The sequence below is a fragment of the Phodopus roborovskii genome, unplaced genomic scaffold (assembly GCF_943737965.1).
Source record: "Phodopus roborovskii unplaced genomic scaffold, PHOROB, whole genome shotgun sequence".
NCBI lineage: Eukaryota > Metazoa > Chordata > Mammalia > Rodentia > Cricetidae > Phodopus > Phodopus roborovskii.
The window spans coordinates 2,976,892-3,003,022 of NW_026126721.1; the positions used below are offsets into that span (position 1 = coordinate 2,976,892).

A 26,131-nucleotide genomic window follows, 5' to 3' on the forward strand; every position below is an offset into this window, starting at 1 on the left:
TTTTAGATCTTGTTGGGTTTTTGTCTTTCTTTGCTTTGAGACAGGATCACATTGTGTGGGACAAACAATACCAAAAGCATTTCTTCTCTAATACTTCATTTGCCTTTTCTTTTTTAAATGGTTCATAAAGGACATATGTCACTTTTGTCTTTTAAGTATTTATCAGAGACCCTTTTTCCAGTCTCTCCAACATTTCTCTGGAAAAGTTTCATTAGCTCCATCTATATTGATGTACCCAGCCCTTCCTCACTTATATATCATTTTAAATGGCTTCACTATGCTTAAGTCAAAATTCCTCAAGTACCTCAAATTTCCAAACACTACAAACGGCAGAAAAAAGAGTTGCAGAGAGTCAAAAGGTACTTCTGGAACTGAGCTGAGTTTAGAGTAGGACCTATTGCTTACTGTGCCTGTCCTCATTTCCTGACCCCTCCAAGCCCGAGATTCAGGTGCTTCTGGGACTGGTGTCCCTTGCAGTCTGTGATGAAAAAAAAAAAGGAGAAAGATGATTACATCACTTTCTGGGAATAGACTCGGCAATTTGATAGTAGTATTAAAGAGGTGAGGTAGACCCCTTACCCTCAAACAAAGCATTCATATATACATGGATGCAAATCAGCAATAACCAGATTCCTGCTACAATTCTCTAAAATCATCAGGAACTTCAGGAAAACATTTTAAAGAAACCGAACGGATGAATGGGATGTTTATGCTATTGTGTTTTCTAACAAAAAAAAAAAATCAAAATCCTTTGTAAAACCAACTAAAAATGTTGACACTGGGGAGATGACTCGGTAGTTAAGAGCACTTGCTGCTACAGCAGAAGACTTTAGTTGCTAGATCCCACAAAGTGACTCACAACCATCCTTAACTCCACATTCAGAAAATCTGACTCCTTCTTCTGCCTTTCATAGGCACCATGGATTTTCTGCAATATATGCATGCAGGCAAAATGTATACACAAAAATGTACACATAAAATAAAACAACAAAAGGCAGATGGATCTCTATGAGTTCGAGGCCAGCATAGTTTACAGAGTTCCAGGATATCCAAGGCTACAAAGTGTAACCCTGTTCAAAAAAAAAAAAAAAAAAGCAGCAGCAATCACTTTAAATTTCAGTTTATTTCTATTCAGCCTTTAAAACTCCCTTAAAAACCTGAAAAGTTATACATATAGCACTTAATTGAAATGATAATGCATATACATAATATCTATACCTATCTATAAATACACATAACATTTATATCTATAGATAGATTAGATATTGATGTAAGTATTGATGTATATATAGACATATACATGAAGAGAATGCCACTGCTCTCAATGGTAGGCCACTGAGTTTTCACATTTACAAAAGTTTCTTAAAATGTCATTTTAAAAGGATGCACAATAGTCTGCCATATGAGTGGACCCAAGATATCCAAATACACAGCTTGCTTTTCTCTTATAAACGGTCCTACTCTGACCTCTTCTGTGTACATGATTTTGTTCATAATCTTTATCATCTTAGAATCATGTTATAGTTGTAGAATTACAGGATCAATGCCAATAAAGAAGGTCTCTCTAACCTATAACATCAATAGTCCCGCAGGGGAAAAAAATCTCACCCAAAAACATTTAAGGTAAAATAATTCTTATGTTTAAAAGGTCAACTATGTGTCTGGAGAAGGTGAACAGTATGGCACATGGATGTGCCACTGAACACTGTAAAGTCACTGCTGCTGTGCACATCATAGCTCTGTACAAGCATTCTGCACTGTTTCTACACTGGTTTTATTCAGAGTCTCAAGCATTTTCTGATTTCACCCAGAGTCTCAAGCATTAAAAAAAATCTTGATTTTTTTTTTTTTTTTTTTTTTTTTTTTTTTTTTTTTTGCTGTTTACAGGCCTCCAGACAGTGGGGATATTTCGAGTTGGAAGCTCAAAGAAGAGAGTAAGACAAGTAAGTGAAAACTGAAGGTTATACTGTCCATTTCCCTTGACATTTCAGTGAATTAATAGGTCGAAAGTTCAAGTTTATATAAATTCTCTTTGACTAGCTTTTCCCAGTCCTCCATCCAATTATAGTATAATTAAATCCTAGGAAACAAAATGCAACTAAGAAACTTAGAAATGTGGAGTCGGGGTGAAAAAACCTGAGCGAATATATCTCAATATGTCCATTCCATGTTCAGCTGAAGGAAACCATTTGATAAAGATGTCACTGAGGCAGATAATGTGGGAGCTTCAGGAAAATCAGCAAGGGATAGTAAATAGAACATACTTTCATAGTGGTCAGTTTTACCCAAATATACTAAGAAAATGCCATACACACTTATCTAATCTGATGCTACATTTATTTACATTTTCAAAATTAATTGATTTATAAGATTCTATGAAACCATTATCTCCTGATTCATTTTTCACAGTAAACTGTATTCCTTTTTTCCCCCAGACTTGCACTACATTCTTCTGGCAGAAATTTGATATTAGATTGTCAAGGATAGTTTCCTTTGATCAGATAGGTATTGTGGTTGTTATGGCTTCATAAAAGGCAAACCATTCTTTAACAAACAGAATCTATTTCTTAGCAAAAGACAGCTACAATGCTATTTTCCCCCTATTGGTTGAATCAGAAGAAAATAATGAACTCTACATTTTACAAGTTAATCTAGGTAAAACTTTTAATTGGATGGAGTTAAAGAATTATTTGTTTATATACTGAAGTAAATGCCATATCATTCATCTTTTTAATCATTAAGATACAAAGTTGTTTCTTTTTTCCCTTACTGGTTGATTTAATAATCATACAAGATGAGTGAACACATTTAACATTTCACCATGACACTCATAAAATGTAAAACTGTAGTCCCCTTCACCTTTCTTTTCAGGCTTATAGAAATTTAGAAATTTAATTTAATATCATATGATTAAACAAACTCATTTCATGGTTCACCTCTCTTTCTCTCTGTCTCTGTCTCTATGTGTTCGTGTTTATGTCGTGTGTGTGTGTGTGTGTGTGTGTGTTCAGGAAAGTATCATAGTGTATGTGAACTAGCTTGATTACAGTAGCTCTATGGGTGCACTCCTCATTCTAGCTGTCTTGTAAATGCTGATGAAAAATTTGTCTGGAATCAGTGAGCAATTGAGGACAATGATTGGTATTTTCATCAAGTGGACAAATGATAAGTGCTAGCAATTATTCCTTGACATTTGTGGATCCATAAAAAGGGGAGAAAAATCTTTGCATAGGGATTTACTTAAGGATTACTGACTCAATAAGCTGTAATTAGTGGTAATGTAGGACTAAATTTGAGTATTAAATATGCTTTAATTCACTTGCTATTTTATGTTTTTATGTAACTTTTTAATACCCTGCACATTTTCTTCAAAATGTAAGAGCTAGGGTTAGGAGATGACTCTTGGTATGTAAGAATGAATTCTGGTGCCCAACTCTCGCTTAAAAAGCCTGACACATACCTATAAAGTCAGCACTAGGGGTGAGGGAAGGCAAGCAGAGACAGAAGAATCCCTGAAGATGATGGCCTCTAGCCTGACCAAGATATGGGAAATTCCAGGTTCAGTTCAGTGAATGATTTTCTCTCAGGAGCACAAGAAGTCTAGTGATAAAGGAAAACACCCAACATCATTCCCTGGCCTCCGCAAGTGTGTACCTGCACACACATGTTCACATGCATCCTACATCTACAGCGAGAGGAGGGGAAATATGAATATTTGTAAAGTAAAAACATGTCCTTTGTGGTGTTACCGACTTATGTACCTTGTATCTCAACTTCTAGTGGTGAAGTTGGCTTACAGAGTTTGCCTCTCTATTTATTAGTGTACTTGCATACTTTGAGGACCTTTAATAGGACCTGAGACCCAGCAAAATGTGATGAGTCTTTGTTGAATGAATGGACAAATAAATGAATGAATGAACTAAAGAAGTCTTACAGAAGTTTATTATACTGCCTATCCATGAACTTACATAATAATTTATACAACAGAGAACAAGACATAAGGGACATCGTGTGGTCCGAGATAAAAATAGGGAATATTATCTCTGCCACCTTGCTATCATGTTTTCCTTCTGCAATCCATGTTAGTAGGCTTTGTATAATGAATAAATATGATAATTTTTCTAGTAATCATTCATAAGTCTACTCTGATGAAGTAAAGATAACTTTCACTTCAGTGTATCATCTTTTAAGCCTTCATCATACACATCTCATATATATATATTTTTAGTTTTTTGATTTGCCAAATGACTTTGACTTTTTTGTTGGTATTCTAGTCAACTACCAAAATTCCAATGTGATGTGTTTGGTGACATACACAAGTGTTGTGCAATACTTTTTTTTTCACATTTACACTTGTCCTAAATTCTCTTCTCACCCTTAGCCCTTATTCCCAATCTCCTGATTCTTGTTATTCAGTCCCTCTGCATACATCATTAACAACAAATCCACAAATAGTTTTTCACTAACACATTCAAATATATATGTATATGTACATATATACATGCATAACTAGTATGTGTAGAGTCTGTAGCTCAAGGTGACATACTGTTTCTCCCCCACTTCTTGTAATCTATGCACACTTAATACCAGATGTTGTCCACCAAAACATTATTTTGGTGGGGTGAGCTCCAAAGTTAGATGGTTCTATAGACTATATGAAGCTTCTTGTCAAATTAACCCTCTGAGACTTATGTAACTGATATTTGAACAATTGATTTTTCTAGTTGCGTGAGGAATTTGACCGTGGGATTGATGTGTGTCTGGAAGAAGAGCACAGTGTTCATGATGTAGCAGCCTTGTTGAAGGAGTTCCTTAGAGACATGCCTGACCCACTTCTCACCAGGGAGCTATACACAGCATTCATCAACACTCTCTGTATGTAACAAAGCCAGATTTGCTGGAAAGTATCCCTGGACTACCAGGATGTCCAGCTCACTCATGAAAATCTTGTGCATGTGTTTTCCGATTACTGCTCTTGCCTTTATTGGTCTCTAATGAATGGACTATTTTGGGGATTTTTCTGAGATCTACCCTGGGGGAAACTAGCAAGAAGAAAGCTGGGCTGACACGAATGAGAAAAGCCAAGAAGAACATCAGATGTTTTCCAATGACCCCGGGAAAGTAGAAAGTGCTATAAGTTGATGCTTTGAAGTACTGGCAAGAACTTGCATTGAGTCTGTGCCTAAAAATGGCTTCTGGTATGAAGGAGGGACCCAAAGAACCTAGAGAAAGAAAGAGGGCAGACAGTATTTTCAGTGGAAGCAAAATGGCACAGCCCAGTACCAGTGTTTTCAAAGGAGCTGTGTCTGACTATACACATAGACTCCAAGGAAAGAGAAAGGTTGGGGAGGGGGAGAAGGGAAATGTCATAGATGTGTCAACCTGCACACATTTCTTCCTGCAAAATAGCAATTCCAATGGGATCATGGCTGAGAAAGAAGACAGTATCTGTGTCACATGTCTTGGGTATTGCCAACAAAATGTCTGTAATTTGTATGTTGTTCAAGAGAATAGGCCCTTCAACACATTTTAAAAGATTTCAAAACATTAGCCAATTCCCAGCCACCATCAGTGAATATTTATCAGTGTGTACTAAAACCAATTAAGTCAGTCTGAGTAATGAATAAGAAAAAGGAGGCTGATGAAAAGAAGGGAAATCGAGATATCTTTCTCATGATTTCTCTAGAAGTCCAACTGTTCCTTATATCTTGCTAAGGTTTTCATAGCTAAGTTGCTAACGTAGTAGGAAAATGGGTGACATTACAAAATAGGGCTGGCCTGGGTAACTTTTTCCTTAAGATAATGGAAAGGAAACCTGATCTCAATGCCCAAACTGTGTCAGCTCCTCTGATCTTACTCAGACTGCCTCTTTCTGTCTTGTGTAGTGTTGGAGCCAGAGGAACAACTGGGCACCTTGCAACTCCTGATCTACCTTCTACCTCCCTGCAACTGCGACACCCTCCACCGCCTCCTACAGTTCCTCTCCATTGTGGCCAGGCATGCTGATGATAATGTCAGCAAAGATGGACAAGAGGTATGCTGCCATAAATAGAGTGACTTCTTTTCTATGGTTTGTCTGTTGTTCTGCCTGGTAAAGCACAAACCATCAATAGGACCATACATTTCAATTGGGAAACATGACACCCTCACTGTCTGTATTAGTTAATTATCTCATTATATCAACAAAATACCTGACAAAAGCCACTTAAGGAAGGAGGGGTTTATTTGTCATGACAAACAAGTCATGGTGACAGCAACAAGCACCAAGTGGATCACATTGTGTCTATAATAAAAATAGGGGAGAGGCAGCTACTGCCAGCTTACTTTTTCCTTTTTATTCAGTGGGGACACCAGCACAAGGAATGACATCACCCACATTTACAGTGGGTCTTCCCACCTCCATCTAATGTAGATTACACATTACTAACATGCTGAAAGATTTCTTTTCATGGTCATTATAAATTCAATCACAAGTTCTCTACCTTGATGTCTATGTAATAGTAGTGCCCATCCAATGCCTTCTCTAGCAGCTCCATTCCTGAAAACACAAAAACTTTGATCTCTTGGCATTTCAATGATGTCTCAAAATGAGGCTCCTATTTTACATATATATGCTTTACTTGAGACTGAGCTTCCATTTGTGAGGGGAAGATTAAGAAAAAAAAAATGGCTACAGAGGGGTTTGAGAATATGTAAAAACGAAATGTGGGAGTGAGAGGATAACATTTTTTTGTTTTTATTTATTTATTTTTCTTACTTTACATATTGATCCCAGTTCCTTCCCTCCCTGCCTCCCATGCCCCCCTGACCCTCCTATCACAACCTCCCCCCACTCTACAGGGAGGGTGGTTCCTTCCAGGAGGGGTCAACAAAATCTGTCAAGTCATTTGGAGTAGGGTCTAGGCCCTCCCTCCTTCCTCTAGCTTAAGGGAATATCCCTCCATAGGGAGTGTGCTCCCAAAGTCCTTTCGTGCACCAGGAATACATCCTGGTTCCACTGTCAGAGGTCCCTTAGACTTCCCAGGCCTTCTAACTGAGACCCATGTTCAGTGGGTCTGAGTCAGTTCAATGCTGGTTTCCCAGATATCAGTCTGGCAGCCCATTGGTTCCTCCTTGTTCAGGTCGCTTTCTTTGTGGGTTTCTATAGCCTGGGAAGGATACCATTTTTATAATTGACTACATCTGTTTTGCTGACACCCCCTCTTATCTCATCTGCTTTAGTGTAGAGAGGTCCTTTCACTCCTTAAATCACTTCTCCAAAACAGGCATTTGCTGCATAAGATGGGGCTTCCATTCTGCTTTTAAGTAGATTTTGGAGAGGACTGGAGTTTCTGGCCTGTGGTATTAAATAGCAGAGCCACTTAAGCTCATTTTTTTGCAAAAGTTTGCAAAAGTTCTATAGACCATTTAGGCATATTCTACTTGAAACTGGTCCCAATTCAAAGATAGTATGATCCATCCTCCAATATGAGATCTGGGGCTGTGGTTCTCTTCGGTCACACTTACACTTTCAAGGGTTTTACAGTTTCATCATTGGTCAAAAGATACAGTCTGCTAACTGGTACCCTATTAAATCTTGACCCTCATAGGCAATCCCATTTCCTTCTTTGATCTCATACAGTCATACTTCTCTCTGATGTTGGTTTTCCCAAGAAGCCTCAGAGTCATTAATAGGTTAGCATGTACTGTACAACAACAAAATGGAGCCAGAGGTGTTCCCATCATACTTAACCACATATGCTGTTATTTAAATTATTAAGCAGAGCTCAGCTATATGATGGACTTCCGTGCTTGACAGATTTAGTTCTCACAGGCCATGAACATATGTAATTTATTTTACCATAGTCAAAATAGCAATTCTGCATTTCTCCTCCTCCTTCCCACCAGGAGTGTGAGAACATAACTTGAACTTTCCCAAGGTAGCCATTTTTTCTGTAGGAGTTATAATTAGTGAAACCCCCACTGGCTTCAGGTTTCATCATCTGGTCCTCACACCTTATTTCAGCATACACAGCTCCTTCATTGGGTATACTATAATTCTCATAATTGTTGCATAGTTACATTATCCGTCTGGGGGTAACCTTTATGGACTACATAGTAATTGAAGCTGTACAGTCTGGTGGCTGAGTGGAAACAGAGCCCTGATTGGAAGGTATGTCAATTGCCTCTCTGGCATTCCTTAAGTGCTATGTGAGAAGTAGAAAAGTTGAGTCTTGAGTGATTAAGAAGGCACTGAGGGAAGCAAAACCTCCAGTACAACTTACTACCATATTGCCGTTAGGGAATAATTTTCAGACATCCATTTTTCAGTTCAAAGCACATCAAGACTCCATTACCCAGAGAAGACAATATTCCTAGGTGAAAATAAATATTTATCTTAGCCTGCTAGAATTCTAGCTACCATATATAACTCCCCCTATAATGTACAAGTTTTGTGCCATGGTACCTAATCCTTTGACTAAGCAAGACAAATGTCATTGTGCCCACATTTTATGGGTGGAAACTGAGAGACAATGGTTATATGACTTAGTCCATGTCCTCCAGAGACCTTCTGGTTATGGCAAAATAACTGGCACTTTGGTACAGTTTATTAACTCTGGAGAGGTACCATATACCCTCTTGTTGCTGTAGATTTTCAAAGTCATTAGGACAGTATCCCTGTAAGTAGCAGCAAAAAGCTTTTGCAGAAGGGTCTCTTTTTCATCAATTCATGCAAAGTCTTCATGTCACCATACTGGTAATCAGATGGACTCTGCAACTAGTGAATGTTCAGCTGTCCTTCGGACTACAGCCAGTCTAAGTTACTTAGTTAAAACAGCAGGGAAAATGGAAAGACAACATTACTTCCTTGTATGGATTAGAAGTGACTATAAAGATGCAGCTGTGTTGGATTAAGGCTACAGAGCAGAGTAGTACTGAGGGAGTGGCAGGAAATTGGGTCATGTTCAAAAAGTACTGAATGCTTCTTCAGGTAGGTTCTCCATCCTGTTAAGATATGAACATTGTCTACATCCTCTCGAGCATAAATTGTCACTGCTGGAGTGGGGGAAGTGTGGTCGGGGGCATGGGAAGGAGGGAGGGAGGGAGAGAGAACTGGGATCAATATGTAAAATAAGAAAAAAAAGATATGAACTTTGAGAGCATTGGGAAACAGATAATCTAATCTATGCTATGCTGTAGATGAATTTCAGAGAGGGGGGAAGCTTTTTTATCAATGGCAGTAGAGAAAATAGGAGCCTATAGGTAGTAGATATGAAGACAGAAAGCAAACAGATACTTAGAGAAGAAGTAATAGACATGAGATAGAAGATCTGCAAATGGCTCTATGGAGAATACTGAATACAAGTCTTGTAGGGTGTTGAGTAGATGGACTACATAAGTATGGCATAGAAATAGGCATTAGCTAAACCCTTCTAATAGAAGCTAAGGGTAGAAGTAGATTAACAAAGAAGAGGTACTTTGCTTAGAATTTTTTGTTGCATGAACATGTAGGGAACAAAGAATGGGCAGAAGAATAGAGACAGACAAAATGCTACATTGTAAATTATGGTCAAAGAACAGAGCTTTTCTCCAATGTTCCTACCCACTTGTTAGTCTGTAAGGCATTTGTTGGGCTATCACTTCTTTATGGATTGCAGCATGGAAGAAAACTGACTCAGATTAGTTAAAAAAAAAAAAAAAGCCTGGGGATCACAGAGCTTTGCCAAAGCCTTGTCTATGTGAAAGAAGAAACAGAGGAAAAGTGGAGTCAGGGCCAGGGAAAGCTTACACTCCCTTTTCTGCAAAGTGAAAACATCATGTCCTTTTTAATATGTGCTTAAAACTCCATGCACTCTTCATTGATAAGATCATGAAGACATATCAAAAAAGTATATGTATATATTGATGTAAACCTGCTGGTGGCATTTTAGGGGAAATTGTAGTAACTTATTGAATTGCTGGTCTTGTGTTAACTTGCTATTTGCTTTGCCACTTAGAGAAGAAAAAATCAGGTTTAAGAAATAATTCATTTCCTCTTTAAAAAAAAAAAAAAAAAAAGATTGTAGTAGGAATAAAAGCCAAACCTCTTGAGGGTATTTATTTTTCAGTTTAAGACTCTGACATTGCACAGGAAATATGGTGTGACTAGGCATTTGTTTTGTGAGAGAGTTCCTAGCTGCCATCAATTCTCAAAGGAACTATATAGGAAGCAACAAAGAACCAATGTGAAGCCGTGCTTTCTGATCTTTGAGGAGGTACTTGCTTCTAGGACATGGTAAGTTAGCTTTAAAACTTCTGTAGGATTCTGCCTCCCTTGCCTCAGACTCCACCAGCCTTGCTTTAAAGCTCCTTTTCCCATATCCCTGTGCTCTTATAGGGTCTGTGAACAGGAAGAGGTGCACCCATATGATGAAATGTTTAAAAGGCTGGCACCAGGACAGCTGTATGGCTTCACTTCCTACTGTTCCACCTCCTCCTGGCTCTGGGCCTTACTGCCCCACTATCTATAAAATAATGACCATAGGAGCAGCTACTGCCCCACTATCTATAAAATAATGACCATAGGAGCAGCTGCTTCGCACATAAGCTTATCTCGATAAAGAAGTGAAAAAGTCTATGGAAAACCCGTAGTTGATCTGAACACTCAGGACTTTTAATACATGCTATTTATATGGTACTTAGAAATTATCTGGGATGCTTACTTAGTGAAGATAGAAGACTTCCTGGAATTGACTGGCTAACTAGATCATGCAGTGTGGACTGGTTTTGAGTGTTCCTATTACCTAGACAGACCATATATACTTTAACAAAGTAACTAATTAAAGTCCATATATGTATAAAAAAACATGGGGAGCAAGGGTGGGACATACCCATGAACAAGACTTCTTCAAAATGTAGTAAACAACAAAACAAAACATAAAATGGGAACAAAGAGCAGCAGCTTGGACTGCAGCTGGAATCCATGTGCAATCTTACAGACGGATAGTATTGCATTCCCAGAATAGCAACCAGAGAAGGAGAGAGCGGAAACAGAGCTCTGGATTGTCCTTGTACTGAACATTCTTTTAAGTGAAAACAAACTCTTCTGTTTCTTCATGCTTAAAAAAGAAGAAAACTCCAATTTTACTTTAAAGGGGAGTTGGGGAAGCTTTCCAGATGCCTCCAAGTTCTGAAAGGAGGAATTCGAAAATGACATGTATTTTATTTTCTTCTTAACCATGAATTTCCAGGAACAGGATTAAAAAATAGAATGAAAACTTATAGAGGTCCATATCAACAAACAAAGACAAAGAAACTAAGTGTCCCGCAGAAAATACACCATCTCTTTATATTTGGAAACTTTACCACATGGAATAATATTTTCCCTTGGTGGCAACTTGTTTATCTGAAAATAGCCTCATCCTTGAAAGAAAGAGGGGAGGAGGGAAAGGAAAGAAAAAGAAAAGGCAACCCAAGTTCTATGGCAAGCTTGCAGGACAAGTTCAAAGCTTCAGAAAGTTAAGGGAAGACCCAAGAAGGGCTTTAACTTGTTCTGTGAAGATTCCTGCATCCTATGCTAGGTAGCCACATACTGTCTCAATGATGGTGTGGATCTTTCTCGGTTTGGAGGTGCATCTTTATCCTGACAGTCTTCAGCATTCTCGTCTAATGTTAACAAGAGAAATCAGAGTTCACACAGAACAATAGTTCTCATTAAAAAAAAAAAAGATTTGCCCTACAAGGTGCCCAGAGCCCTATGTGGATACACCTGTGGTTGGCGCAACTGGATGTGATGGGATGCTACTAGAATTTAATGATTTAAGGACACTTAATATCCTACCCTGCGTAAGATAGTCCCCTCAGCAAAGAATAGTCTGCCAGGAATTTCACTACTGCCGTGATAAACACTAGACTAGAAATATTTAGCCAGACTTTCTTTCCCATGTGAAAAAGGAAAGTAAGTAAAAAGATTAGCAAGCTTTTAAAAATGCTCATATTCCTTATTGCAACTATTTAACTTGGACAAATTACTCCCAAGATAGTGTTCAGCCAAGCACATAAAATGCTTTTATGTAGATATTTCTGTATATTATTTATAACAACAGAAGACTGAAAATACACAAATACATATCATTTGGCTGTGCTTAAAACAAGTCCATGATCAGTTTATGCACCAGGTTGCTAGCAGCCAAGATAAAAGGGAACAAAAACTGCACTACAGGTTTCTGTGCAAATAGGCACTTAAAAGTATTTGGACAATTGGATCGGAAGAGGGATAGATGAGAGCTATTTTGTTTCTACATGCTTACCCATGCTTTCTATTTATTAACACATTGATCATGTATGTGTTTTTTTTTTATATTTTTACCTAAAGATTACTTTGCTGCCTTCATTTTGTGCTTTCTGATAGTTCCATGCCCTGCCCTTCTTTGTCCTTGCTTGTGAGAGTGTTGAAGAGATATCTGTACTCACTGTTCTCACTGCCTGCTGCAACCCTGCAAAGGCTCTGATCTAGTCTATCAGAACCACCCTCAAAGCCATTCCAGAGGGGAATGAGTAGAATGTCATGGTGAACATCTGTCTCAGGAGAACATACACTTGAAACGCCCCTAGCACTCTTTGCCAGCATATGTTTCTCTTATTCTCCAAATGTCTGGCCCCCTTTTGGTCTGTTTTATCAGCTGCTTCTTAAGGGCGATTAAATCTAACAGACTCCTCCTCAATCCTCCATACCCCTTGCCCATTCTCAATTGGTTTCTGTCACTGTTATTTAAACATGGAATCCTCATGTCCAGCATGCCAACCTAATTCTCTGCACTGGCAATCTACATGATGATTGGAAACTATACCTTTATTTCTTATGTTATAGTTCAGAATCTAGCTCCTGAAACCTAGACTGTGGTACCATGTCCCACGTGTTGTCACATCACTGCTGTCCCTGGAACCATAGAATGTTCTTTCAAACAGGCAAATCCTTCCTTCTCCATATAAAATTCCCTTGCTCTGATGTCCCAAATATATTCCACGTGGCTTTTGTGTACTCTACTGTGAAAATGTTCCTTACCCAAGTGACTCAGCTTTTCACCAGACATAACACTTTCCTTCTTTCCAGATTTTTTTTTGTCAATATTACTACCTCCAAATTCTGGGGTCTCTGTAGTTGATAAGATCCACTTTTTGTACTTACTAACTGGGAATAAGAAGTGTATTTTCTTCCTAGAACATAAGCCCTGTAAAATAAGGACTGTGCTGTGGTGACTGTTGTTGGAAATGTTAAAAATAATTTTGACCCATGAAAAATGTCAAGCCTAGGGTAAAAATATGATGAGTGGATGGATCAATGGAGATGTTATGCATTGGTGGGTAAAGTGACAGATGGAGAAACACATTGATAGATGGATTGCAGAGCATCAATATTTTCTTAGTACAAATGGTTTGGAAATGTTGAATAGTAAGAGTTTGACAATAAACACTCCAGAATTGCAAGATTTTATTCAGTGTGCTATTGAGATGACTGATGAATTTTGATCTTCAGTCCAAAATATGAATAAAAAGACATATTTCCATGTTCACTTTGATTCTGACAAAGGTGATATTTTTCACATAAGAATTACTAATGAGAATATCACATGGCTTATTGAACCTCCCAGCATTTCAAAAAGCAATATAAGAATAAATATTGTGTTTTCTTCTCCCATAGGTCACTGGGAACAAAATGACATCTCTGAACTTGGCCACTATATTTGGACCCAACCTGCTCCACAAGCAGAAGTCATCAGACAAAGAATATTCTGTTCAGAGCTCAGCCAGAGCTGAGGAGAGCACGGCCATTATAGCTGTGGTACAGAAGATGATTGAAAACTATGAAACCTTGTTCATGGTAAGTGGACCCACAGTGGTGAGACACCTTGTTGCTTACCTGTGGCGTGATATAATGAAACGCAAGATTGTTGCTTTCTGGTTTGCTATGCTGGTCATGAGTGCACTCATAGGAAGTCAGGCAGTTTTTTTTTTTAATAGAAATTTCCATCACTACAAAAGTTTGTTTCCATCTTTTAACCACTGTATCAGAAGTATAAACTTTACATTTAATCATATGTAAAGATTTAGTTACTCATGGGGCAGTAGTTCTTGCTCAAAATATTAATAAAATGCCTCTTTTTGTAATTCTACTATCTTTGTGAATTCACATGTTCATAACCAACAATGGTGACATGAATTCTCCAAGGTCAATATGTATGAAATTTCACCTTTCTGTTCCTTGTCATTTCTAACCCTTCCCTTGTCATTTCCCATGCCATTTACCTATCTCCTGAAGCTCATTACCATTCTTATTTATGTTTATATTGCTCAGCATTGTCGCAGTCATGTACGGCCATTTCCTCTAGTAGATTATAAATGCATTTAAAGCAAGGACTCTGTCCTTGTTATCGTTTCTCTGTATCCTCTGTACACTTTTGGAAGGTCCTTCATCTGGTAGGCACTCAGTAAATATTTTTTTGATTTGTATTGAATTACCAGTTCCTGTTTTCCTTCATAAAACTGCATTGCTTGCTCAAACTTCCCTTGAAACATTAGAGCAAATGCCAATTTTTTTCTATTTCTGTTTTCTAGTCAGATTGAATGTCAGTTTTTACAGGAATGTTTTCCACGTTTCTTTTGCTATTTCTCTTATCATTTGCAAATGTAATAAAGCCTGCCTATTCCACTGGGGCTTTCTGTGGCTCCTTCAACCTTGAATGCTAGCTAGCACTTCTGAAACTCCTTCAGACTTTACCTATAATCAGCAAATTCTTTATACTAGATTTATTGCCATTTTTGTTCTATACACATTTACAATGCATATTTAAATGGCAATGATTGTGATTGAGTAATTCAGTGTCCCATAAGCATTAGTTTGACTCATGTAAAATGAAAAAAATCTAATTCTTAAAGTTATGACAAGAATCATTTGCTATGAGAAAGAGTTATACACATGTAAGTATCTGTCCACATGTTAATAATTGTATTAGTTTGGCAACATAGACTGCCTTGAATTTCAGTATTTTAACACTAGAGACATAGTACCATAATGTTTTATCAGACATTTGGTAAACTGCCTCATAGGTGATAACTTAGGAACCTAAGATCCTTGTACTGTAATATTCTATTATCCCTAGGCTTTTACTGTATACCTAAAAGGACTATCCATCATATGCACTGAATTCTATTGGCCAGAATATATTCATGTATCATATTTAACTGCAAAGAAGGCTGGGAGTTGTACTCTCACTAGATGCCCAGTTGGAGGAGGAAAAGCATTTACCACAGTGAATAACAGTGGCAGCTTGCTCCCTATTGTGTCTCTGAAGCATTGTCCCCATGTTGCACATGGAAAGCTCTCAAAAATGTTGAATTAGTCATCAACTATATAAATTTCACACTTCAATCCAAATCCTCATAATTAATTACATATTTGGATGAATCAAATGTCTGAACTTTTCAATATTTTCATCAAGTTTTAAGTCACATATCATCTTGCCAAGTTGTTTTGGCATTACTTCATGTTCTCTGGACTTTTTAACAAAATAATATCTCTCATCAGTCTTAATTCTATTCTCTAAATTCTGTTTTCTAAGCAAAGTTTTCATTTACATGAAACCACAAACCATCAGGAATTTCTTTTCACCTCAGATACTAACAAAATGCTTCCTGATCTCCTTGAAAGATGGAGGTCATTGTAATTATTTCATCCCTCTTCTCTCTACTTCCTGCCACCTGGAAAAGTTAGGACAGCAGCAAAGCATCAGCATTCTGTCTCTCGTGATCTTTTCCAAACCTGACTGTATTTTTATCATTCTATGCAGAGAGTGATGTTGAGATTCTCTTAAACATTAACAAATATTTATGTGCTCTAGTTATGGTTTGTGTTTCTTAGAGAAGCCCATCTTGATGACCTTGTCTAAAATCGAATACCTCTGCCTTCACTCTACTATTCATGCTATGACTCCTGCTACTATTGCTAACAAACAAACACACACACACACACACACACACACACACACACACCACCACCACCACCACCACCACCACCACCACCACCACCACCACCACCATGCCCTGACTTCATATTCACAGTCTGTTTTATTGGTTTTGGGTTTTTTTTTTTTTTTTTTTCTCCTTAGAAGTCAGTACTACTGATGATTTTGCCAATTTTTCTTTTTGGTTTTGGTTTTCCTCACCAAAATGTAATATTGTCTGATCCACACATTCATTACTGCTATGACAATGGCATGGTAGAAACAAGATAAACATTGGTTATATCAGGTGTGACTTGAGAGTAGCTGTGTGATGTATGATTTCTATCTCACAAGTCTTACGTGTGGGGAAAGTTTGGGCATGCAGGAGTTAATTATACTTTTCTTAGCCTAAGTTAAAGATCAATGTAATCATTTCTAATCTCCTTAGATGGACTGTGGGAACTATACTGAAAAATAGAACAGTGGAAGAAATTGAAGGGGAGAAAGATAGAGATACCCCAATCAGAGTTTGTAAAAAACAAAGTGGAATCAGAAAACTTGACTACAATCTGTCTCTGTTATGTTAGTTACATGACCTCATCTTTTAATTTCTATTTCTTTAGTTATCATGGAATAGTCTTAAATGAATGCTATCCAAGATCCTTTTTATCTGTGAGTTTCAGTGCTCCAGCATTGACTTCTCCTTTTATACTTCTCAAAGTAGAAGAAAAATTAATTTCATCATAATTTTTATTCTCTTGGCATGCTTGATCTTTCAGAATCTTTTCTGTGATACCAAGTACTATATGAGTTAATGCTTATAGGTGGACAAAAATCCAGCTGCTTGTATAAAATTTTGTTTACTATTTTCATTTTGAAGATACCTCTAGAACAATTATTATTCCAAATGAAGAGTGATGAACTTAGATATACAAAACCTGCCAACTGACTAAAGGTAGTTAGCCACTGTGTCTCTTCATAGTCCCTAGGTTGGTTTCTGAGTTAGAAAGTACACATATTGCTACCATTGACACTACAAATGAAGACTTGTTAGCAGCAATGGCTGTGAGCTTATTCTTAAAAGCACAAAACACCTTGGAAGCAGTCATTCCACAAAAGAACTGGTGAAAAGGATCTAGAAACCCCAAGAAGCCTTGAAATTATCTAAACATTGCTCTTAATGCCCTTCATTTTCTAATGCTGAGAATGTCTTCTCTGTGATCATGACCTGAGTTAATGGGAAATAGGAAAAGGCAAGGAAGAATCTGGCTTTGGCCCAGTAATAAAGAGGCACCAAAATTCAGAGGATAACATGATTCAAGAATTAGACTAGCATCTGGGGCTATATCTAAGTGATAAACTTTCTTACCCTGTATGTATATGTGTAAGGTCTTGGATTCTATTCCCCCAACCATGAGAACTGTTTTTGTTGTTGTTGTTATTGTTGTTTTTTGTTTTGCTTTGTTTTGTTTTTTAGGAGTCAGATCAGGCACTTGTTTAGATGTCTTTGAACTGAGGCAAGACAATCTCAGGGAACTAGAGGCCAGTCTGAGTTACAGGGTGAATTCCAGGTGAATCTGGACTAGAGTTTAATATTCTATCTCAGCCTGCATACCCCAAAAGACCAAGGCAACATATGATAATAGTAGTTATCAAACTTTACTGTGCAGGAGAGCTAGCAAGGAAACTTGTTAGACATTCAGATTCCTTTTTTACTTTCCAGAAGATTGAACTGAATAGCATAGGGCCTAGGAATCAGCACCTTGTACTGAATCCCTTCAGGAGCTTTAACTAGATTCCTATCATGCCTAGGGAAACCACATATTGGGAAACACAGGGTGGAAAGACCATGAGCTTTGGAATTAGTTATCAAAATCCTGATCCTTTCTGAGCTATTTAGTTGTAATATGACCTCTGACCCTATGTGTAGCTTCTCTAAGCCCTCATTTTTCTTCTGTAAAAAATGAGATTAAAGGACCTATTTTATATGACTGGAAACTTAGAAATACCATGTAGCACATGCCATTTAGAAAAGGCATGTAGCACAAGACCGACATATACTGGGCACAAAAATCAAACTGCTGCTATCATGATACTCAAGTAATATGGTACCTGTTTTATCAAACACATTCAGGTGCTGCCTTGAGGGAAAACAACCTACCCTGGCCATTGTGAATGATACTGTCATCAGCTTGTGGACATCTTTCTGTTCACTTCCCCACCTTTCTTTTTCTTCTTCCCATAGCACAGATAACCTTTTAACCTATTCCATACTTAACTCATTTGTTATGGTCATTGAAACAAAAATAGAATACAAATATAGTGGCAGTGGCAGGTTTTTTTTTTTTTTTTTTTTTTTTTTTTTTTGCTTGTTGAGATAAGATATGGTATCCCTGTACACTGCGGGCTAGCCTTAAGCTCACATTCCTCCATGCCATCCTTTCCAGTGCTAAGAATGCAGGCATGCACTATTGCACTTGATGAAAAGAGATTTTAGGTTGTTCAATACACTGACACCCACAGCATCTTGAAAGTACTTGGCAGAAGATAACATTCAATAATTCTGTCTTGAATACTGTGGTTCTATACTGCCAGGAAAAAAATGTATTTTTGCTGCTGTTTTGGTTCAGCGCCCATACCTCTACAATTCCCATACTTCTAAATCATGACCCTACATTTCTGTCAACAACCATTTTTAAACTGATTAACATAAAATCGTCCTTTCTGAAAACACCAGAAATAGAAGGTAAGAATCATTTGCTTGCAGATTGGTATCCCAAGTACAAAGCATTCACTGTGGAAATCATTGACTCGCTAATTGATCTGCAAGCTGTCTCTTCTGAGTGATGGTGGACTCTCAGGGAAAATAACTCCTTACTCTTGGAATTAATGAGAGTTTCAGCGTGGAGTGGAGAAAGACGTCAGCTTGTGCTAAGTGCTGATATTGCATGGTTTATAGCATAGCTTTTTCAGAAAGAGGCAAGGAAAAGACACCAGTGGAAGCTAGTGAAGTCCTGGGTGCAATGGAGATATAGAAAGGAAGCACATTCTCATTGCATTGTTTATCAGCCCAAGCTGGAGATCCATTAAGGGCACTTGAGAAATGTCAAATGACTCTGCTGGCAGCAAAGGTCAGGCGACATGCAAATTTATAAGTGATCCATATTTTTTGAAATATAGTGTATGAAGAAAATTAATTTTCTAAAAGGTCAGAAGCTATGGTGAGATTTCCACTAGCTCAGCTGGGAGGCAAAATTTGGTTTGTGCTCTCTTCATTTTGCCAGTGTGAATTGCATTTTTTAGAATCTCTTTTGTATGCCTTTCAAAATGGGTCAAGCAGTCATCCAAGTCATCAAACAAGAAATCACACTGTACAATGCATCCCTCTACTTGTGTATGCTTTCCATTTCCATGATAAAAGAGTAAAAAAACACTTTTTATGTGCCACAGGTTAAGCTAGGCACTATATACAACATTAGCTTCTCACCAACTGTGAGAAGTAAGACAAATTTGTTTGCCCAAGCAAGGCCATGACTAAGTAGCCTATTTCTAAAGCATAATGCTTCCTCACAGGGAAAAAGGAACAAAGGTACTTTGATGTAGTATCTTGATAGGGAGGCCAATTATGGGGAGAAAGAGACAGTGGGGAGTAAGGAAACCCTTAATGATCTCCATACATCTAAACTAGTTAAAGCATCTTCCAACTTGATGTTCAAGACAGCAGGTGTGTCCAACAGCTAGTCTGAGTTCCTGATGGTGCTTTGCTTGCTTGTCCTTGTCTGCAAAGACACCAAACCTTTCCAGTGGCATCTCATAATGGTGGGAGAGAATAAAAGGACATTACTCCTGAGCTGTTTCTCCTGTTGCCATGGAGCACTAATAATTTGTCTTCCTATTTTTTTTCTTAAGTCATCTCAAAGAAATTCTTTGCATCTTCCACTGTATTTGTTCACTAAAGTCCTTCAATTACCCAAAAACACTACAAGAAATTCCCACTGAAGTCAGGGTGTTGTGGATCATACCTTTAATGCCAGCATTTAGGAGACTTCATCAGGAGGATCACTGTGAGTTTGAGGCCCCCTTGGGTTACATGGTAAGTTCCAGGCCAGTCTGAGCCTCATACAGCCTGAGAACCTGTCTTAACAAGAAAAAAAAAAAGAAAAAGAAAAAGAAATATTGGCCAAATTGAATTCCTCTTGAACCCTTGAACCTTCACATATACTCAGTTCCTCCTAAAATAATGAACCTCCCTCTTATCACAAAGAGCCACACAAAAAGTTTCAGGTTCATTTTGACCTTTTTTGATCTTTTACAATCCTTAACAGCCAAAGTGATTCCTTTCAACACGCTAACTGAAATGTACTGTCATCATTTCCAGTGGCATTTACTTTTGCTGGGGAGTGTTGAGAATTTGAAATGCCAAAGCATTCTTCTTGGTCAAGTGCAAAGTGGAGGATTGCTGTGGAACACACACTGGCATATATGGTAGGGCTGGGTCCTGGAAACTGCTGTTCAGGGAGCACCTAATGGTTTGTTATGGAGAAAACTTGCACTATTTTTCCTTTTCAGTGGTTTATGGAATAAACTACCTCATAGCAGTTTTACTCGATCATTCAACGTTTCATTTTTAATTTGATAGGGTAGATTTTAATTGTGACAGTTTTATTCCTTCATATGTGCAGTGTTTACATTTTTTTCTCTGAAGCAAGGGAGTACAGAGTTCTTTTGATTTTTGGAATAACATTATGCTTTGAAAGAACACATTAAAATCTAAGGAGTTGAGTCTTCAGATAAACACAACCATAAATGGTACCCCTAGAAAATGTCTAAAATTACCAAACCCTTGAGTAAAATACAATTGAAATTTTGATGGCAAACAATGAATTAAAGGATCACTTTGGACTAGTTGGTTTTTGTTTGTTTGTTTATTTGTTTGGTTTTTGTTTTCCTCATTTCAACATATAGAGTTGTTTGATGAAGACAAACATATTTTTTCCTTGTGTATCACTTTTAAATATAAAAGATGATGGAAACAGAAGAAGACACCCACAGGTAAACACTAAGCTGACCTGAAATCCAGATTTTGAGAGGGAGGAGTGATAAGAAAATGGGGACAAGACCAGGCTACAGAAACCTACAGAGACAGCTGACCTGAACAAGGGGGAGCTCATGGACCCCCAGACTGATAGCTGGGAAACCAGCATTGTACCATCTCAGACCCCCTGAACATGGGTCTCGGTTAGAAGGCCTGGGCAGTCTAAGGGACCTCTAACAGTGGAACCAGGATGTATCCCTGGTGCACAAAAGGACTTTGGGAGCACATTCCCCATGGAGGGATACTCCCTTAGCCTAGAGGCAGGAGGGAGGACCTAATCCCTGTTCAAATGACTTGACAGATTTTGTTGATACCTCCTGGAATGTATCCCCCTCCCTGTGGAGTGATAGTGATAGGATGGGAGGGTGGTTGGAGGGCATGGGAGGGAGGGAGGGAGAGAAAGAGGGGGGGGACTGAGATCGATATGTAAAGAAAGAAAGAAAGAAAGAAAGAAAGGGAAGGAAGAAAAAGAAAGAAAGAAAGAAAGAAAGGAAGGAAGGAAGGAAGGAAGGAAGGAAGGAAGGAAGGAAGGAAGGAAGCCCTTTTCCAGAAGCTGGGCACTTTGGAGAGCTTATTCAGGATTGCACATGTGGTCTTTCGCTAATACTAAGCAACAGTAACCACAGAGCCTGCCTCAGGGCAAGTCTACATCTAGGACAATCCCTGCCCACAGGAGACCTGCCTTCTCAGGATGTCCCAGCAGGAAGTCTTGAAGTCTGTCCTGGTTAGGTTTTGTTGTTGTTGTTTGTCAACTTGTAACATGTTAGAGTCATTTGGAGAAAAGAAACCACATTGAGAAAATGTCCCCACCAGATTGACCTATGGGTCATTTTCTTGATTAACAATTGATGTGAAAGGGCCCAGCACACTAGGAACAGTACTACTCCTGGGCAGGTGGGCCTGAGTTATATAAGAAAGCAGGCTGAGGAATCCAGGAAGTAACACTCCTCCATGGCTTCTGCTTCAGTTCTTGCCTCCAGATACCTACCGTGAATCCCTGCTCTAACTTTGCTTAGTGATGGACTTACCTGAGAGTTATATGCTGAAACAACCTCCCCAAGTTGAATATTGCTTATGTTGTTTTATCACAGTAATAGACACCCTAAAACATGGAGAAGAAGCAACAAAATGGAGACAATACAAGTACATGCTTCAAGATCACTGTAGTTGTGGGGCTGTGAGGTCATGGGTTGGATTGGTAGAAGTTCCAAGAAAGTCTTCTAATGTATTTAAACAAATAAGAGAAGGATTCTTCTATGTAGACCAGTGGAGAAACACAGACAGATTCATAGCTGTTAATCAAAATATAAGAGGTGGGGGCTGATAAGGTTGCTCAATCAATAAAATATTTATAGTGCAAGCTCAAGGTACCTGAGGTCAATCCTTAGAACCAGCGTTAATTAAAAAAAAAAAAGTACAAACACACATCACACATTTATAATTAGAGAGCTGGAGAGACAGAGGCAGGAAAACCATTGGGTCTTGCTGGCTGGTCAGATTAACTTGCTTAGTGAACTCCAGGCCAATTAGAAATTCTGTCTTATAAAACAATGTGGATAGCTCCTGAGGAATTACTACTGAGATAGTCTTCTGGCACACACGCACGCGCACACACAGACACACACACACACACACACACACACACACTCATGCTAGCATGCACACACATACACAGGAAAGTGAAAGACAAATGCAGAGTAAATGTTATTCTTTGTGATATCAGCATGTACCTTTTCATATAAATGTTTAGCTTTTTTCATGTATTTCTAATGAGGCCTTTTCACTACTAGTCCTCCTTTCAAAGAATATAGTGTTTTCAAATGTGTTAACCTTGTTCCTAGAGGAAAGCAAATGAATATGGTGAGCATGCCAGAGTTGCAGATGCAAGCACAGGATTTTAAGGAAGGCAGTTGACATGTCCCAGTTTGCCTTAATTATAAGCAGCATAGCAGAACCAGACCTCAAGGGCTGTCGAGTCAGATACTTTTAGACAGCAACTCCACCCCCATGCAAGTGGGCAAAAGAGACTAGCTTGAGTGAATGTTGGTTTGCTATTAATTTTGGGACATAATAAACAAAAGGCCAGTAAAGAAGCTGGTAGGAAATAGCACTGACTTGTGTGTACCTTTCCAAGAGTGGGAAGGCTGAGTATCATACTGTTCTTTTAAGCTGCTGTTGCCTGTTGTTTTATTTACTGGGCTTTTGATTCTCTATTAAGTCCCTAAATTAATAGAAAATTAATATTTATACAATTGAATTGAGCCTGTGGTTCAAATATTTTTATTAAATTATAGTTAATGAAAGATACAAATGTAAAACAACGAGGAGTCGCTGAAAAGAATGTTAATTGCAGGTTGTGGTGTGAACATTTGAAAATCAATTCAGGACATCAATTCTACCTCCTTACCTCTTTTCTCCCCTGGGTCTATTATTTTTTCTGAGGGAAAAAATGTGATATTATCACATAAATTCTCAGAAGTATCTCTAAATAACTCTAAATCACAAAAATGGGGTTTACAGAAAATAATGTAGTTAATAAATTCTATGCACACAAGATAGTTTTGCAAAACACATAGGAGAATATTGTCAGAATACATAAGAGTATATTCCTTTAAGTTGTGGAGCCACAGTTTTTGTAAACAATCTTTTTTATTTTATATACCAATCCCAGTTCCCCCTCCTTCCCCTCCTCAGGCTCCCCAACACCTTCCCTATATACCCCCACATCCACCCCTCAGAGAGGGTGAGGCCTCCCATGGGGAGTCAACAAAGTCTATCACATCACATTGAGGCAGGCAGACCAAGATGTTCCCCCTGTGTCAAGACTGAGCAAGGTATCCCTCCATAGGGAATGGTAGAGAGAGCTACGTTCTTTTTTTTTTTTTTAGTGTTTCTATATTTTCATATATATATATATATATATATATATATAATTTTTTTAAATTTTACATGTCGATCCTAGTTTCCTCTCCCTCTTACCATCTCTCCCACCTCACATGCACCCTGACAACCCTCCCCTCCCATGCCCTCACCCCCATTCCATGTAGGGCTATGCCATCCAGGTGGGTTCATGTAAATCTATCAAGTCATTTGAAGTAGGGACTAGGACTTCTCTCCTGTCTCTAGGTTAAGGGAGTGTCCCTCCATGAGGGATGTGTCCACAAGGTCCTTTTGTGTACCAGGAATACATCCTGGCTCCACTGTCTGAGGTCCCTTAGACTGCTCAGACCTTCTAGTTGGGACCCATATTCAGGGGGTCTGAGTCAGTCCCATGCTGGATTCCCATCTAGTACCTGTTGGAAACAGAAGCGAACAGGCATAACTAAACACTGAGTCAAACAAGAGCCACATTCTTAACTGTATCATTGTATGTATATGGAAATCATTTCTCCAAGCCAAAATCCTACCCTGGAGCTTTCACAAAGAAAATACATATAGAGTTATACCCCTGAATTATTTTATATACATTTGTTAGGAAGTAAAAGTCATGTATACTACACAAAATAACCCTCAACAATTATAATTTATTGGCAGTCAAGCCTACTTGAATGAGTAAAAACTTAAAAATGAAGGCTAGTTCAACCAAATGTACAGAAACTTATCTTTTAAACAATGATACTTCCTGTAACCTATTATAATAATGCAAGCTATTTTGATTCTCCACACTGATAATTTATAATTAGATAAACCATATAGTGTCAAGGAATTAGGACTGCAGTACTTGTATCACTCTAAATCGCATGCACTCTCATTAGTTTTCAGTGGGAACAGATTGATACTTGGAGCAAAACTTGTATTACATATCTAAGCATAACAAATTTTAAAATTGAATTAACTATATGAGCATGCAAGCATTTTCCTAATTTTCCCCTAGATACTTCTTATAAAAATTAGCTCAAGATAGACATTTTTGCTTTGCTCATCTTTTATTTCCAGTGCTGGGAATGAATATTAGGACCTAACCCTTGCAAAACAATTCCACTGAACTTCCCCACTCTCACTTCTTTGACCAAGGGTCTTACTGTGTAGCCCACATTTGGCCTCACACTTACGTCTTCTTCCTCAGCCTGCCTAGTACTAGGATTACAGATATATGCCACAGTGCCCAGCTGCTATTCACTTTATTTATTTATAGATAGGTGATAGATGATAGATGGATAGATAGAAAGATAGATAGAAAGAAAGAAAGAAAGATAGGTAGATAGATAGATAGATAGATAGATAGATAGATAGATAGATAGACAGACAGAGTCCCTTAAGGCCAACAGGATGGCTCAATGAGTAAACTTGCTTAAAACACAAATCACATGAGTGAAAGGAGACAATCACGTCCCTCAACTTGTCCTTTAACCTCCACATATATGCCCACACACATTAAATAACTGAATCTATAAACATGCAATAAGTAAAACTATTCATCAATCTACCATTTATGTATTACTTTTAAAAGCAGATAAAAATATGTATGTCTATTTGATTATGGTAATTGAAACATGGAGTTAAAATGATAAGTTTTTGATTTCTTAATTTATCTAATATAGTAAGAGAATGCAATCTATCATTCTTCAAAAATCCCTACACTTTTTCTTCTCTTTCTCTTTTAATTCTCAGAGTATTGCTTTTTTATCATAGAGCATTTAATGCTATCTATAGGTATTTTCCACATTTCTGTGCCTACTCACAACCTATAAACTGAATTCCAAATCCTCATTTCTGGCTGCCTACTAGATACTTCACTTGAATGTCTTACAAGCCTGTCAATCAAAGCCAACTCCTGAACTTCACCCTGCCTTCTCATCCCTTAGTATATCAAAGTCAATTAATAGCTTCTCTATCCTCATTACCCAAGCCACAAAAGTTGAAACCATGTATTCTCTTTCTGCCTCTCATAGTCTTCCTCTCCTTCCAATAAATTAACTTAAATTGTCAGTAGGATATTCACTGTGTTTGAGTTCTAAACATTTCCCATCATCTTGCTGTCCTGGTTCAGCACCACAGTTATTGCTTGGAAACCATCAATTGCCCCTATTAGTGTTCCTTGATTCAACCAGGACTTTCCATATCAATATACTCTCCA

General features: G+C 38.0%; 1 protein-coding gene across 4 annotated transcripts in view; it reads left to right on the forward strand.

The window, feature by feature from the left end:
• Positions 1-26,131, forward strand: part of Arhgap6 (Rho GTPase activating protein 6) — a 480,929-nt gene that overhangs the window by 437,104 nt on the left and 17,694 nt on the right. For all 4 annotated transcript variants that reach the window (XM_051174897.1, XM_051174898.1, XM_051174899.1 and 1 more), the window contains exons 6-9: positions 1,888-1,943; positions 4,725-4,875; positions 5,886-6,034; positions 13,661-13,840. In XM_051174897.1, the coding sequence (XP_051030854.1) occupies positions 1,888-1,943; positions 4,725-4,875; positions 5,886-6,034; positions 13,661-13,840 (536 nt within the window). The remainder of the gene's footprint in view (positions 1-1,887; positions 1,944-4,724; positions 4,876-5,885; positions 6,035-13,660; positions 13,841-26,131) is intronic.